At 57.4% G+C, this 14,032-nt stretch overlaps 1 protein-coding gene across 1 annotated transcript in view; it reads left to right on the forward strand.

The window, feature by feature from the left end:
- The first annotated feature begins 1,931 nt into the window (after positions 1 to 1,931).
- LOC107527873 (phospholipid-transporting ATPase VA) overlaps positions 1,932 to 14,032 on the forward strand; it is a 63,918-nt gene continuing 51,817 nt past the window's right edge. The window contains exon 1 of the mRNA XM_087829254.1: positions 1,932 to 1,987. Within this exon, the coding sequence (XP_087685380.1) occupies positions 1,932 to 1,987 (56 nt within the window). The remainder of the gene's footprint in view (positions 1,988 to 14,032) is intronic.

Below are 14,032 nucleotides of genomic sequence, written 5' to 3' on the forward strand. Positions count from 1 at the left end.
GCCTTCCTCCCGGCTCCGTCATCTGGAGGACCAGGTGACCAGGGACTGGAAAGTTAGGGACACTGACTCTCATCTCCCCCCCGTTTGCTCTTCAGTGGCCAAAAAGCTGCTCGATCAGCCGGCAGGAGGGGGGGAGGCTCCTTCGTTTGACAGAAATACGGGAGTCGAGGTGAAAGTCATGGTCGTTAGAGAAAAACACGCGTCTGCCCTTCTGTTACGTCTGGGGACGGATGAATTACGGTTGGAACAAGGGACACGTATGTGGGGAGGAGAGAAATGTGTTAGGGCGGCTATTTCGTGGGGGACGTGGCACGAATGAGAAGCCACTTGTTCGCCGGCCGGCCGAGAGAACGTTTAAATGCTCAGAAACCTAAGCACATACGTTCTTTTTTACAGGCAAAAGGAAAGAAACCATTATTTGTACAGTTGATCCTGGAAAACATATGGAGTTTGTGTGATGCTGTTTTAAATGCCGTCTTTTAAAGGTTAATCTTCTGAATTAGAGACTCGCCGTGGTCGGCGGCTCGCCGTTGCCTCGTCTCAGAGCAGGGAGGGCCTTTTGTAATAATTGAGGCAAACGTCTTGGGAAAACTATTCGAAACAAACAGCACGTGCGCCTCCCACCTTTGGTTCTAAAATACCTTTTCTCCGTCGCTTGCTGTGTGGGGATGACAGGCCTTTTTTTTAAAATTTCATTTTAGGTAAAGGGAGAAACGTGTTTTCATGAAGCGGATGGTGACGTGTTTGGTAGAGACGGGGGCGGGGAAGGAAAGTAGCCCGGGCGTTGTTGTTGTGATAATAATTCTCGCTGGAGGATATTTTTTCCCTTGATTTTTAGAGAGAGTAGAAGGGAGGGAGGGAGGGGGAGAGAGACAGACAGACAGACATTGATGAGAGGGAGACCCATCGATTGGTTGCCTCCCTCACACGCCCCGACCAGGGCCGGGGCTCGAATCTGCAACCCAGGCACGTGCCCTTGACTGGGAATCGAACCCAAGACCCTTCGGCGAGCAGGCCGACGCTCTAACCACTGAGCCACACCGGCCAGGACTCCCAAGACCTTGGCTTTAGCTCAGCGAGACCTATGCTGGGATTCCCGCCTCCAGAATTATAAGATCCGTGTGGTGGGAAGCCTCAGCATTTAGGGTGACCTGTGGCAGCACCCACAGAAATAGGTTTAAGATTCTCGCCATCTGGCTCAGACCGTCCACGTGGCTCTCGGCCCAGAGCGTCCTCCCGGACACTGGTCATCGTGGCGTCTCCGTGTTCGGAGAGGAAAGCCCAGCCCGTGCCCGCGGTGCTGAGACAGCCTGCTGTGGGGACCGGCAGAGCCAGCATTTCCACGGCCCGCTCTGCCCGGTTTCTGTTCTAAGAAGAAAAGCATGCAGACGGAGACTTCCCTAATAAGGCCTTGGTCCAAAAGCAACATTTTCCTGCCTCAGAACAGGCGGGTCGCTGAGAAAGCCTCTCCGGTGAACAAGGATGGCTTTGTGCGTGGTCCTGGACGGCAGCGGACCGCATGCCCGTCACGGGGCGCGCGTGGTCCCCGCGCTGGTGTGAGTCACAGACTCGGCCCTTCCCTTGCCGGCCCGGGGGGCTGCAGCCTTCGGCCCGGGCCCGGGGCCAGCTGCGCCCCACCCCGCTCGGGTGGCTGTCAGAGGGGCGAGTGAATAACGGGATCTGCTGCTACACGGCTGCTGTGTTCTGTCGGACGTGTTGGGGTTCACAGGTTAGCACAGGGGCGTGTCCCCGGGGAACCCTGGTGCTTTCCTGCCCAGTGGTGGGACAGACCCGTAGTTCTTTGCCGGAGTAAAAATTTTACCAAAAGAAGCAAAATTGAGGCCGGGGGAGTGGGCGGTGAAGGGTGACAGGCGTCGGCTGCCCAGAGGGGACAGGGGTCAACATCCCTGGGCTGAGGGATCGCACCCGAGATGGGCCCACAGCAGCCCGAGACCATCAGCGACCAGCGCTGCGCCCGCCCCGCCCCGTGAGGCAGGCACTGCCCCGTTACCCCCCTGTGCAGGTGGGGACACTAAGGCCCCAGGACGTGACTGGCTGCGTAGCGTCTAACCCGAGGGCCTGTCCCCCGCCTAGGCGCCTTCGTTCAGCTCACCTGTCTCCTGCATGTGCCCAGGTGGCCCCGAGTGGCACCAGATGCCCCTGCTGGCTGTGTGTGGCGTCCTGCCTCGGGGCTGCTGGGTCAGCGGCCCCCCTCGAATCCCAGTAGGCAGCCCGGCCGGAGTGGCTCAGTTGGTTGAGGGTCGTTCCGAGCACCAAAAGGTTGTGGGTTCGAATCCCGGTCCGGGGCAGCCGGCGATCGTTTCTCTCTCACGTCGATGTCTCTCTCTCCCTTCCCCTCTCCCATCCTCTCTCGAACCATGTCCTAAAGTGAAATATTTTTTAAAAGTCCCGGGGTGCACACCCGCTGTGGGTTGGACGCACGGGCTGAGGCCCCAAAGGCGCTCCCCCCGGGGGGGACAGTGCACGGACCGCCCTCCTCCCCCCATAGGGCTTTCTTTTTTCCAAGTTAGTCACCTCGAAGGAAACCCAGAGTCACTCACCAGACCCTGCGCCTCGTGGCTGACGCTCTAAATGGGCCGCGTTGGGACAGTGCCGTCACCTACGTCACGACACCCGGGGGGTGTCCATGCGCAGGTTTCACTCCACGCGTCTCCAGTGTCACCACGTGGGTGGCAAAATACGACGGAAAATGAAAATTCAGTGAGAGTGGATGGTTAAAACGGTTCCTGCGAGGATGGATTTAGAAGTTGGGCGGGTTTTATGGGACCGCGGGAAGCCTCAGACAGGCGGCGGGTGACCCGTCCACGCTGCGCTGACCTGGGCTTGGCTTGCGTCGCGGAGCCGCCTCATCGGGGTGTCCCTGTTCGGGGACACGCCCTGCGATTCCAAGGAGGGGCCGGTGGTCAGAGTGGTCAAGAGGCTCCCACGGGATCAGCCACGACCCCCGATCTGGAGAGCGTCCTTTGGTTCCGTGTTTGCGTGTCCCCTGGTCCCCCCGACGGCCACCACGAGGCACGTCATCAGGAGGAGAAAAACCCCTTCTCTCCCTCTGATTTGAATCTTGTCGTTGTTGGGCCTCCATCCCGTGTCCCCGGCCTTTCTGTAGGACACACGGGCCACAGTGGGCAGCCTGACCCCCCCCCCCGGTGCATTCTGAGGGTCGCCGTGATTTCAGGTGCCCACCTTGTCACCCCCCTTCTCTGCAGCACCTGAGGTGGTGTCTGGGGCCTTCGGGGTGCCCATCCCGGTCACAGAGGGACCGTGGGCCACTGGGTGGCACCTGTGCCCCTTCTCCCCCGGGATCCCTGCGCCCCCACAGCTAGTCCAGGTTCCTGAGGCACAGGGCACTCCTGTGACTGACGCCACGAGAGCCTGTATTTGCGTCCAGGATACTCTGATTATTTGGCTGTGGGGTCCGGTCCTCCCTCCCAGGGTCGGGCTGTCCCCACCCGAGGAGGGTCCGGTGTCGGGGAGATGGAGGAGCCCATTAGTAAGTCATTAGATGCAGAGAAGGGGGCAGCCGGGGACCTCTCTGCCCGTCGACCAAGCCCCACCCCAGGCCGTGGCCCAGACGCACTCCCCGGGGTCCGTCTCACGGCCTGAAGCGTACACCCGGGTAGGTGATAGCCGCGGACGTCACAGCTCACCACTGTTCTCAGAAAACCCGCGGGGGTGACAACGATCTCTGTGTGACTCAGGTCCGGTGGCGTCCCCAGAGGTCATGACCTGGAGCGGAACCTGGCCAGGGGCAGGTCAGGCGGCACATCTGTCCCCTGCCCAGTGGACAGAAGGGCACAGAGCCCAGCCCTGGCCCCAGGAGGGAAGATGGGTGCTGAGTAGCTGTCCCCAGGGTGGGGGACCCTGACGACCGGCTCACCCTCCAGGGGCATTTGTCCATCATGGGAGAGTCCGTGATTTAAATGACAAATCCCAGCACAAAATAGAGACTTTAGAGAGAGACCGGAGTTCGAAGGACACGGGGCCCCTGGAAGGTGTCCAGCGAGAGGGGGGGGGGAAGCAGCAGCCACCACCATGCTGGCCTCGGTCTCCCCACCCCGGGGTGGGGGCAGCCTTTCCTCACACCCCTGAGGAGCCCAAGTATCCAGGGCCTGTGCCTGGTGAGTCCTGTTCCGAAAGTCACGTTCCCCACTCGCTAAAGTTTCCACAGCCGCCCGAGGCGCCAAAGGCCTCTCCGAGGCGAGTTCGAATTACGACTGCCGCCACCTCCTGCCCAGGGACACACTGTCCTGCAGCCCCGTTGGCCCATCCCAGGGGACGCCAGGCCGGCTCCAGGCAGAGGACACCAGTCCGGGCCATACGTGGCTCTGGCCGCGCCCAGGGTGCCCGCCTGTGGGTGGATCCATTACTCCGGGGGGTGTCCCCTGGTGGAAGGATGTCCCAGTAGAAAGAGGGGCCACTGCTTTGTGACAACTGTCAGCTCCCAGTGTGCAGAGGAACAAAGAGGCGTCTTCCACGCTCCCTGGTGGCACCGGCTGCAGGGACCTCCGGCCTGTGTGCCCACAGGGTCCCGACAGACCCACGGCTCCGGACACTCAGCTGCTATTTATTGGCTCAGAAACCAGCTGCTTGCACAGGTCGGATTTCTCCCAGTGGGTTTCCCGCGCACGAGTCCAGAGCTGAGGAATAAGATGTCGAAGGAGCTCTTTTCACGCAGTTTAGTGGGGGTACCCCCTGGGGCAATCAATCCTACTTTTGCTAATAATAGTGACGAGGGTAATAACATTTCGCTTAAAGTGAAGTCAGGACTCTACGTCGGCGGTGTTGAGATTGTTGGAAACATACCCAGAAACCCAGGGACAGTCCGGCTGGGGTGGCTCAGCGGTTGAGCGTCGACCTAGGATCCAGGAGGTCGCGGTTCAGTCGCCATCAGGGCACATGCCCGGGTTGCGGGCCCCTCGACCCCCAGTCAGGGGCGTGCAGGAGGCAGCCGATCAATGACTCCCATCATTGATGTTTCTCTCTCTCTCTCTCCCTTCCTCTCTCTGAAATCAATAAAGACATATTTTTTAAAAATAATAATAAAAAATAAAATTGGACCAGAGGTGACGGGGCTGCGCAGGCCTCCCCACAGTGGGCCATGTGTGCCCCTGTGTGACAGTCACCTGGGGGCGTCCAGCCTCGTGGGGGGGCCCGGCTGAACCCCCGGCTGATTTGGTTCCTCTGACGTGGTTCACTTTCTATCTTTGTATGTTTGGGGGGCAACGAAGACACGTAACTGGCTCGATTTCCCAAAGAAGAAGAAAAAAAATGTGTGCGTTGGGTTTTTCCCCCCTAAATAAAGGCAAGAACACCTCTGATGGCGCCATTCCCGTTTCTCGGCATTTTCCCTGAATCCGCCGCCGGGAGCGCGAGCGGTTCGGGGCCTTCCTCCCGCGCCTGGTTCGGGAGCGGCTCTGCTGACCTCTGCCCGGGAGTCTTTGGGCATCGACTCAACCCACCCTGACCCTCAGCGTCTTCGGCCTTCACTTAGGAATCCCGCCACCCCCTGGGGACGCTGCGAAGACGTAATGGAAACAGCGACGGCTGTGTCTCCCCGTATTTGTGCCCACGGAGGAAAGCAGAGAGCTCGTTGTGTGTCCCGACTGCAGCCTTGCTGATGGTTCTCAGAAAACCGTTGGGCGAAAGCCCTTTTCCTGCTCTCGCTGCTTTCCTGGAGGACCGTGGCCCTTGAGTCCTGAGCCGTGAGTTCCCACGGCCTCCGGCGTCACCACAGGAGCTACGTCACCACAGTAGCCACAGCCTGGTTTGATCCAGATATTTTGTCGCCCGAGGATATTTTTTCCGTTGGTTTTTAGAGCGAGTGGTAGAAGGGAAGGAGAGAGAGAGAAACATCAATGGGAGAGAGACCCATCAATTGGTTGCCTCCCCCGCAGGCCCTAACGGGGGACCAAACCTACAACCAGGGTACTTGTCCTTGACCTGAGTCAGACCCGGGACCCTTCAGCCCGTGGGCCAGCGCGCCGATCGCTGAGCCACGCCGGCCAGGGCTGACCCGGGTTTTAACATTCCTTCTACTCCAGGGGCGCCACCCTCGGGCAGTGCAGGGGCGGCCTCCCCTGTGGGTAGGAACGCGGGTGCCGTCCTGGCTCCCCGTCCCCTCAGAACGTAGGACACAGAGGGGCCTGGTCATCAGCGAAGCCTGTCACCTCCCCGGTTCTGATCAGAGGGAGCAGGGTCCCCCGGGAGACAGCGGGCTGGATGTGAACCCTTCCGCCTCCAGCCCCACGCTCCAGAGCTGAGTGGCTGCCCCTGGGCTCTCTGGGCATCTGGAGAAAGCCTTGGGTTTCGTCTGGGACCCTAGAGAGCATTGGTGCAGAGCCCCCACCCATGGACCACAGGCGCTTCGAGAGCAGCATCCGAGAGCCATGGGGTGGCGGGGGGGGGGTCCCACAAAGCATGGCATCTAGGAAATTAGCCTGGGCCTGCGGGGTCCCCAGGCCTCCCTGGGGAAGGTGGACACCGGTGCATGGAAAGGTGACCATTCTGGTCCCAGGGGTGCTTTTTGATCACCTCTGATGCTGGGGGAGACTTCAAGCTCCCGACTCTCTTGGGGGACTGAAGGGGACCTCACTTTCCATAGGAGAGGACCAGCCCTCATTTCAGAAAGCCGGGCAGAGCTCACACGTGCTGACCAGGACAAGTGACCGTTTCCTCCGAGGGACCTGGCCTCTGGGGGAGGAAGGCGGTTTGAGCAGAGAAAAAACAGCTGCTAAGGAGACTGACCACAGGGAGGAGAGGCACTGACAGCCCTGCAGGGAGCCCTGAGCACCAGAGAGGAAGCGGGGACCTGTTGGCCACTGAAAATAGGAACAAAAACTGTATGAAACGTCGGGACGCAGTAAGAGGGGCCCGGAACCTTCCCAAAGAAAACGGCCACGTCGCAGGAATGTAAACGGGTGCAGCCACTGTGGAGAACCACCTGGAGGGGCCTCAGAAAATTAAGAATGGAGCTGCCCTATGGCCCAGCCACCCCTCTTCTGGGCATCGGCCCCCGACATTTGAAAACATTTCCTTGCAAAGATACATGTCCCCCTGTGTTCATCACAGCGTCGCCAAGACATGGAAACAGCCGAAGTGTCCTTCAGTGGGTGTTTGGATAAAGAAGAAGCGGCACATGTACACGATGGAATACTACTCAGCCCTAAAAAAGGGTGAAATACTGCTGTTTGCGACAAGCAGCCGCTGTCGCTTGCAAAAACAAGGGAGAAATTAGAGCGTCTTGGGAAAAATTAGTAACACAGGACCTGTCCGAGGGTTAGGGCCTCACCCGTAGGCGTGTGGATCAGACGTGTAAGCATGTTTGGTGAGGTCATACCAAGCAAATTCATGGTGGAGAAATTACCTTGGAGACCCTAAGGGTGCCCCCAAGACGTTTCCCTGCTATTGTCGAGGTGACGACCCAGGCCCCTCGTCTGGAGGTCCGCCAGGGTTTGTGGAGAGTGTTCCCTCTGATCGTGCACTAGAGGTAGATGATTTGTCCCCCAAAATTATGTTAAAAATCACAAAAAGCCCAGCCGGCGTGGCTCAGTTGGTTGCCGATTCGATTCCTGGTTGGCACATGCCCGGGTTGTGGGCTCAGCCCCCAGTAGGGGGCATGCAGAAGGCAGCCGATCAGTGTCTCATTAATGTTTCTCTCCCTCTCCCTTTCTCTCTCTGAAATCAATAAAACATATCTATGTGTATTTTTTCTCACCAAAGGATATTTTTTGCATTGCTTTTCAAAGAGAGTGAAAGAGGAAGAGAGAGAGAGAAACATCAATGTGAGAGACACACGTCAACTCGTTGTCTCCTGCACATGCCCTGCCTGGGTCGGGGTCATGCCTGCAACCAGGGTGTGTGCCCTTGACCAGAATCGAACCTGAGAGACCCTGCAGTCCAAGGGCCGGTGCTCTAACCACTGGGCAAACGAGCTAGGGCAATAAAACATTAAAAAAAATTTTTTTTTTTAATCACAAAGAGATTTTTTTCTTTTTTAAAATATATCTTTATTGATTTCAGAGAGAGGAAAGGAGAGGGAGAGCGAGAGATAGAAACATCAATGATGAGAGAGTCATTGGCCGAGCCCGCAACCCGGGCCTGTGCCCTGACCGGGAATCGAACCCCGATCGCCTGGATCCTAGGTCGACGCTCAACCGCTGAGCCCCGCCCGGCCGGGCTCACAAAGAGATTTCTAAATTGTCTTGCTGTTGGGAATCCTTTTGCTCTCCCAGGCTAGTCCGTCCTGGGGAAACTCACTCTCGGGGTGCGCGGTGCGTGCTGTGTTGAGAACCGTGTGGCCCCAGGGAAGCAGCGTGGGCTGGTGAACCTGGACCACGTGCTGAAGAAGCCAGGCCCCTGGGGAGGGTCCTGCCAGGACCGTGTGCAGCCCCCCGTGACTCCTCTCGATGGATCGGCGTTTTCCATCATCTGGCTCCTCTCGGCAGCCTCCTGCCTGCCCCATGTGCTTTCCACACCCATCAGGGCCATTTCCGGAGCACGGGGAGCTTTTAGGAGACCCCTGAAATGGAAAGCGTCTCGGAAAGAGTGCACTTTACGATCGTGGTGTCAAGCCCTGGATCTCGGGCCGCTTGGCTGTGCTGAGCTCCACCCAGAACGGTCGCTCGCTGTCCTCCCGCCGCCTGGACTCCCGGCCTTGGCTTCAGCGGCCGTGAGCGTGTGTCAGCGGAGACAGATGTTTCGGTTTAGGGATGGAAAGGAGACGCTCTGGGCGTTTCTCAACATATTTGGGTCAAGTTCGTGCTGCACATCCTGCCGTTTCTCATTCGGCGTTGAGCCCTCCCCCGCGTGGCTTTTAAAAATATGTTGGCCCCGTAAACGTGCCCTTTGTGTGTGTGTTAATCCCCACTCGAGGATATTTTTTTCCATTGATTTTTAGAGCGAGCGGAAGGGAAGAGGAGAGAGAGAAACATCGATGTGAGAGACGTGTTGATCTGCCTCCCGCTCCCACCCCAACCGGGCTTGGGGATCGAGCCTGCAACCCGGGTTCGAATCTAAACCGTGACCCTTTGGTGCTTGGGCTGACACTCCAACCACTGAACCACCCCGGCCAGGGCATAAATGTGCACTTTATTTTTATTTCTATTATTTTTTTAAATATGTCTTTATTGATTTCAGAGAGAAGAAAGGAGAGGGAGAGGAGAGAGAGATAGAAACGTCAATGATGAGAGAGTCATTGACCGAGCCCACAACCCGGGCCTCTGCCCTGACCGGGAATCGAACCCGGATCGCCTGGATCCCAGGTCGATGCTCAACCGCTGAGCCACGCCCCGCTGGACATAAATGTGCACTTTAAAAAAGTCCCTTTTCCAGAATGATGCTCCTGGATGCTTTCAAGCAGCGGTTCCCCCACCTGGGGCAGTGGGGCTCCCCAGGGGCCCCTGTTTGGCTGCTCCAGCTTGTGGGGAGGGGCAGGCTGCAGGCGTCTCCCGTGTGGGCCCGGCGATGCTCCCCGATGGACACAGGCCCTCCAGGACGAAGAATGACCTGGCCGAGCTGCCGGTCCTGCCCAGGTGGAGAAAGCCTGCCTTAGAGCTGGTCTCTGCCTGGTGTGTGATGAGTGTGTATTAAATTGGGGCTCATTTTAGAGTTTTCAAGGGTCTCTTTCGAGTGCTGTGAGAAGGTTCCCCGTCTCTGCCTCCCTGTCTGTGTGTGTCTCTCTCTCTGCCCCTGGCCACACCCTCCTCCATTTGTGCACAATCTGGAAAATAAATTCCATGAAGCGTGTTCTCACCCCCTGGCACCGATGACTGTTCCACGAGATTCTTGGCCGCCTCGCCCTGCACCTCCCATCTGGGGTTGGCCTCGCCGGGCCCTGGTTTCCCGTCGGTCTGTTTGCTGAGACGGGCGCTGTGCAGGCCCCTGTCGTGGGCCCAAAGCGCGCTCCCGCCCGACGGGGCCTGGAGGCCTCAGGCCGCGTGGTCTGCAGGTGAGGCTGTGTCTCCCCCACGCCTTCCCTCTGTTCTGCGGGCCTTGCTCGGTCCCTTGCCTTTGAGCCTCTGGGGGAAAAGGGCCTGTGTTCCGCTGTCCTGTGCGTGACACACGAGGCCCCAGAGGCTTCTGGCCACCTCTGTCTCTGCTGGGTCAGTGCGTGGAACACGGTTTTAGCGGGAAGGTGCCTGGCTTTCCTGGGGCGAGTTTCACCGGCAGGAAAGGGGGTAAACCGACCGGTAGGCCAGCAGCAGGCGGGGTTTGGAAGAGAGCGTCTCTTTGCAGGGATTACTTGTCCGAGCCGGTGAAATAGCTTAGAATGGCCCTAACCCTGTAATATCATATTTTTATTTTTTTTAATTTTTTTACCTTTACCCAAGGATATTTTTTTCATTGCTATTCAAAAAGAGCGGAAGGGAGGGGGAGAGGGAGAGAGAGAGACGTCGATGGGAGAGAGACACACAGATTGGTTGCCTCCTGCATGCGCCCCGATCGAGCCTGCAGCCGAAGTACGTGCCCGTGGCTGGAATTGAACCCAGGACCCTTCAGTCCAAGGGCTGAAGCTCTAACCACTGAGCCAACGGGCCAGGGTTCATCTCATTTTCTGTAGGGCTGCACATGAAGCCCCACCCATGGGTGACAGTTAGACCATCTTTCTAAGAAAACAAGAGTCGCAGCCGTCGCTTTAACCCCAAACCGCAGCTCAGATGTGAGATGTAAGGTGCTGTTCAGTCAGCCCCGTGCCGCTGGGTGACTGGGACGCGTCGGGAGACACGTGTCCTTGGGTGATCCCGTCGCTGTGCGAACAGCAGGCCGGCACCTATGCCCAGCGGGGTGGGACGGTCACTGCACACCCGGGACGCAGCGTGGGGTTCAATCAGCGCAGGAGAAAATGGCGCGATCGGGACACGTGGTGGGCAGGCGATGCGTGTGGCCGCTGTTCAGAGCAAACGTTTCTTTTTTTTTTTAAATACATCTTTATTGATTTCAAAGAGGAAAGGAGAGGGAGAGAGAGAGAGAGAAACATCCATGATGAGAGAGTCGTGGATCGAGCCCGCAACCCGGGCATGTGCCCTGACCAGGAATCGAACCCCGATCGCCTGGATCCTAGGTCGACGCTCAACCGCTGAGCCACGCCCGGCCAGGCAAGAGTGTATTAATTTTTTATTGATTTGAGGGAGAGAGAGAGAAACCGATCGGTAGCCTCCCGCAGCACCCCAGCTGGGGATCAAACCTGCAGCCTGGGCATGTGCCCTGACCGGGAATCGAACCTGCATCCCTTTGATGTGCGGGATGGTGCTCCGACCAACTGAGCCACACCAGCCAGGGCCTTATGACTGTATTTCTGAGTTTATTCGTCAAATTCAAACACCCACGTCAAAAAATATAGCGGGGAAAGTCATGCACACAAAAAACAGAGGGAAGACAAAAACAGAGGCCCGAGTGTCCCTGTGGATTGTCTGGTGCCCACGGAGAGTGGGAAGGGCCCCTGGGGCTTCACTGTGGACAGTGCCTGCTGGTGGAGACTAGAGAGGTGCTCAGACCCCCACGTGCCAACCAGGGACCCAGGGTGCTGGAGTTGAGGCCCCTGAGCCCTCTCCTGCGTCGCCTCGTACTGAGCTTGAATTATTAACTCGGTGAGACCATGCGTGTCCCGGGGCTGTGACCCTCAAGGAGAAACCGGCCAGATGTGAAGCTTCGTCACGATCGATCATTCCAGAGCCGCCCTCTCTGCACTGTTTATACATATTTCCCGGAGGAGGGATTTTTGAGAAAGGCTGGGAGGCTTTCTGCAGAAGTGGCCTGTGGAAATGTTTGAAAACGGGCCAGTTGGCCCATGGGCTCGCTTCCAGAAGTGTCCGTGTGCCCTGCCCACGCTGGGAGCACCTCTCTGAGCTACCGGGTCATCCCGAAGCCACAGAATTAACGGCTGTCCTGCTCCAGGGACCACCCCAGAGGGAATCCCGAGGGCCTGAGGCCTGGGGCAGGTGGTGTCACTGTTGCAAACTCGGGGTCCCAGCCGCAGGCGCTCTCGTTGAGCTCGCGGCTGATTTAGGGCGCGTTTCCCAGTCTGTAGCAGAAACCACACTTGGATGACTTCTGACCTTGGGCATGGCTCCCGCAGTTTGCACACGGGCCGGCGTTTGGGCAGCTGGACTGAGGTTGGTGGTTCTGTGTCTGTGGCGGACGGCGTGGGTGTGGGCCTCCCTGCCTCCCACCCTTGTTCAGGCGCAGTCGTGTTATGTTCAGACCACAGCGGCCTCTGGGATGCGTGACTTCAAAGGGAAAAAAAAGGAAGCGTTTTTGACCTTGAATTTGCAGAGCTGACCTCCTCTGGGCCACGGATCAGATGTGCTTTCAAAACCGGCCTCGTGGTCCCGAGTCCGACAGGCTCGGTCCCCACTGTGCGCTTCCTGGTGTGTGACTTGGGACAGATCGGGGTCTCCGTGTCAGCGTCCACCTCAGTACGTGGGAACGTGGCGTCTGTGTGTATGAGGGACCCGCCGGGATGCAGGAGGTCGACGCTCTGCACAGGCGGGTCCACAGTGCGTGGCCTCCGGGAAGCTGCACTTTCTGCTCTGCTGTTATTATTATTACATATTTTTTAATATATCTTTATTGATTTCAGAGAGAGGAAAGGAGAGGGAGAGAGAGAGATAGAAACATCCATGATGAGAGAGTCATTGATCGGCTGCAGCCCACAACCCAGGCCTGTGCCCTGACCGGGAATCGAACCCCGATCGCCTGGATCCTAGGTCGACGCTCAACCGCTGAGCCCCGCCCAGCCGGGCGACATGATGAATTTAAGGGATCTGAAAATTCTGTTTATTGCTTGTCTGTCAGTAAAACGTGTCACCTTCCTCCCGACGTTTCCTTCTCTTACACCCCCTCATTGTGTTGTTTTGGACGAAAAAGGCTCAGATGAGAACCGCAAAGCTTAACGTGACCAGTTGTAAAATGTGGTTCACGCGTTTTCCCAGAAGAACAAAGCTGATCATAGGAGCTTCCCTTTGGCCTAAGAACAGACCTTAAAAATTTTTTTTCTCTGTGTCACAAAATCACACATTTCTCCCAGTGACCTCTGAACTCTTGAATCGACTTTCAGCGTCGAGACTCTTCAGGATTCCTGCCAATCAGGTGTCATTTCTGCGGAGAGACCCTGGGCCCTATTTGCAATGTTTGTGCCATAGCCCGTATTTCCAGACTGCACACTTTCAGGATTCCTCCCTTTTATTTTTTTATTTTATTTTATTTTTTTAGAGAGAGAGGAAGGAAAAGGGAGAGAGAAACATCGATGAGACAGAAACATCGATTGGCTGCTTCCTGCACACCCCTTATTGGGGATCAAGCCCAAAACCCAGCTATGTGCCCTGCCCGGGAATCGAACCGGCAGCCTTTTGGTGCGCTGGGCTACGCTCAACAAGGGACACCAGCCAGGGCTGGTGGTTCACATTTTAATGCATTATTCAGACCCTGTGATGAGCTTCCACTCTGTGGGGAGAGAAACACATCTGGGTTTTAATGTCCTTTCCCGGTAATGTGGTTTTTCCCAGGCGTGCGTGTTACAAAGCAGAGAGCCAGTAGACTGTTTGCTGCGCGCTGGGGAAGACCGAGCTCTGTGCAGAAAACGGAAATGCTGTGTCGTTCTCTTGCTGTGTAATAAATCTCCACAAACTCAGCAGTTAAAAATAGAGAGAGAGAGAGAGGAAGGATGTGTTATCTATGTTCCTGGGCTCAGGAGTCCAGGTGCAGTTGGCTGGCGTCTGCCTGGGCCCTCACCCGGCTGCAGTCAAGGGTTCGGCCAGGACTGTGGTCTCCTGAGGCTCAGATCTTGTTTGAGGCTCCTTCAAGCTCTTGGTGGGATTCAGGTCCAGTGGTGGTCGGACCATGCCACGTGCTCTCGCTGGTTGATGGCCAGGGGCCCTGGCCATGTGGCGCCTGCACTGTCCTCTGGCACCTGCAGTGTCTGACTTCCTGTCTCTGACCTTAGGCCCAGGTTGATGGGGCTGCTGTGGCTCCGTCAGGCCTACCCGGTGGTCTCCCTGTTCATTGTCTGCTAGTC

The sequence above is a fragment of the Miniopterus natalensis genome, chromosome 22 (genome assembly GCF_054644295.1).
Source record: "Miniopterus natalensis isolate mMinNat1 chromosome 22, mMinNat1.hap1, whole genome shotgun sequence".
In the NCBI taxonomy this organism is placed as follows: domain Eukaryota; kingdom Metazoa; phylum Chordata; class Mammalia; order Chiroptera; family Miniopteridae; genus Miniopterus; species Miniopterus natalensis.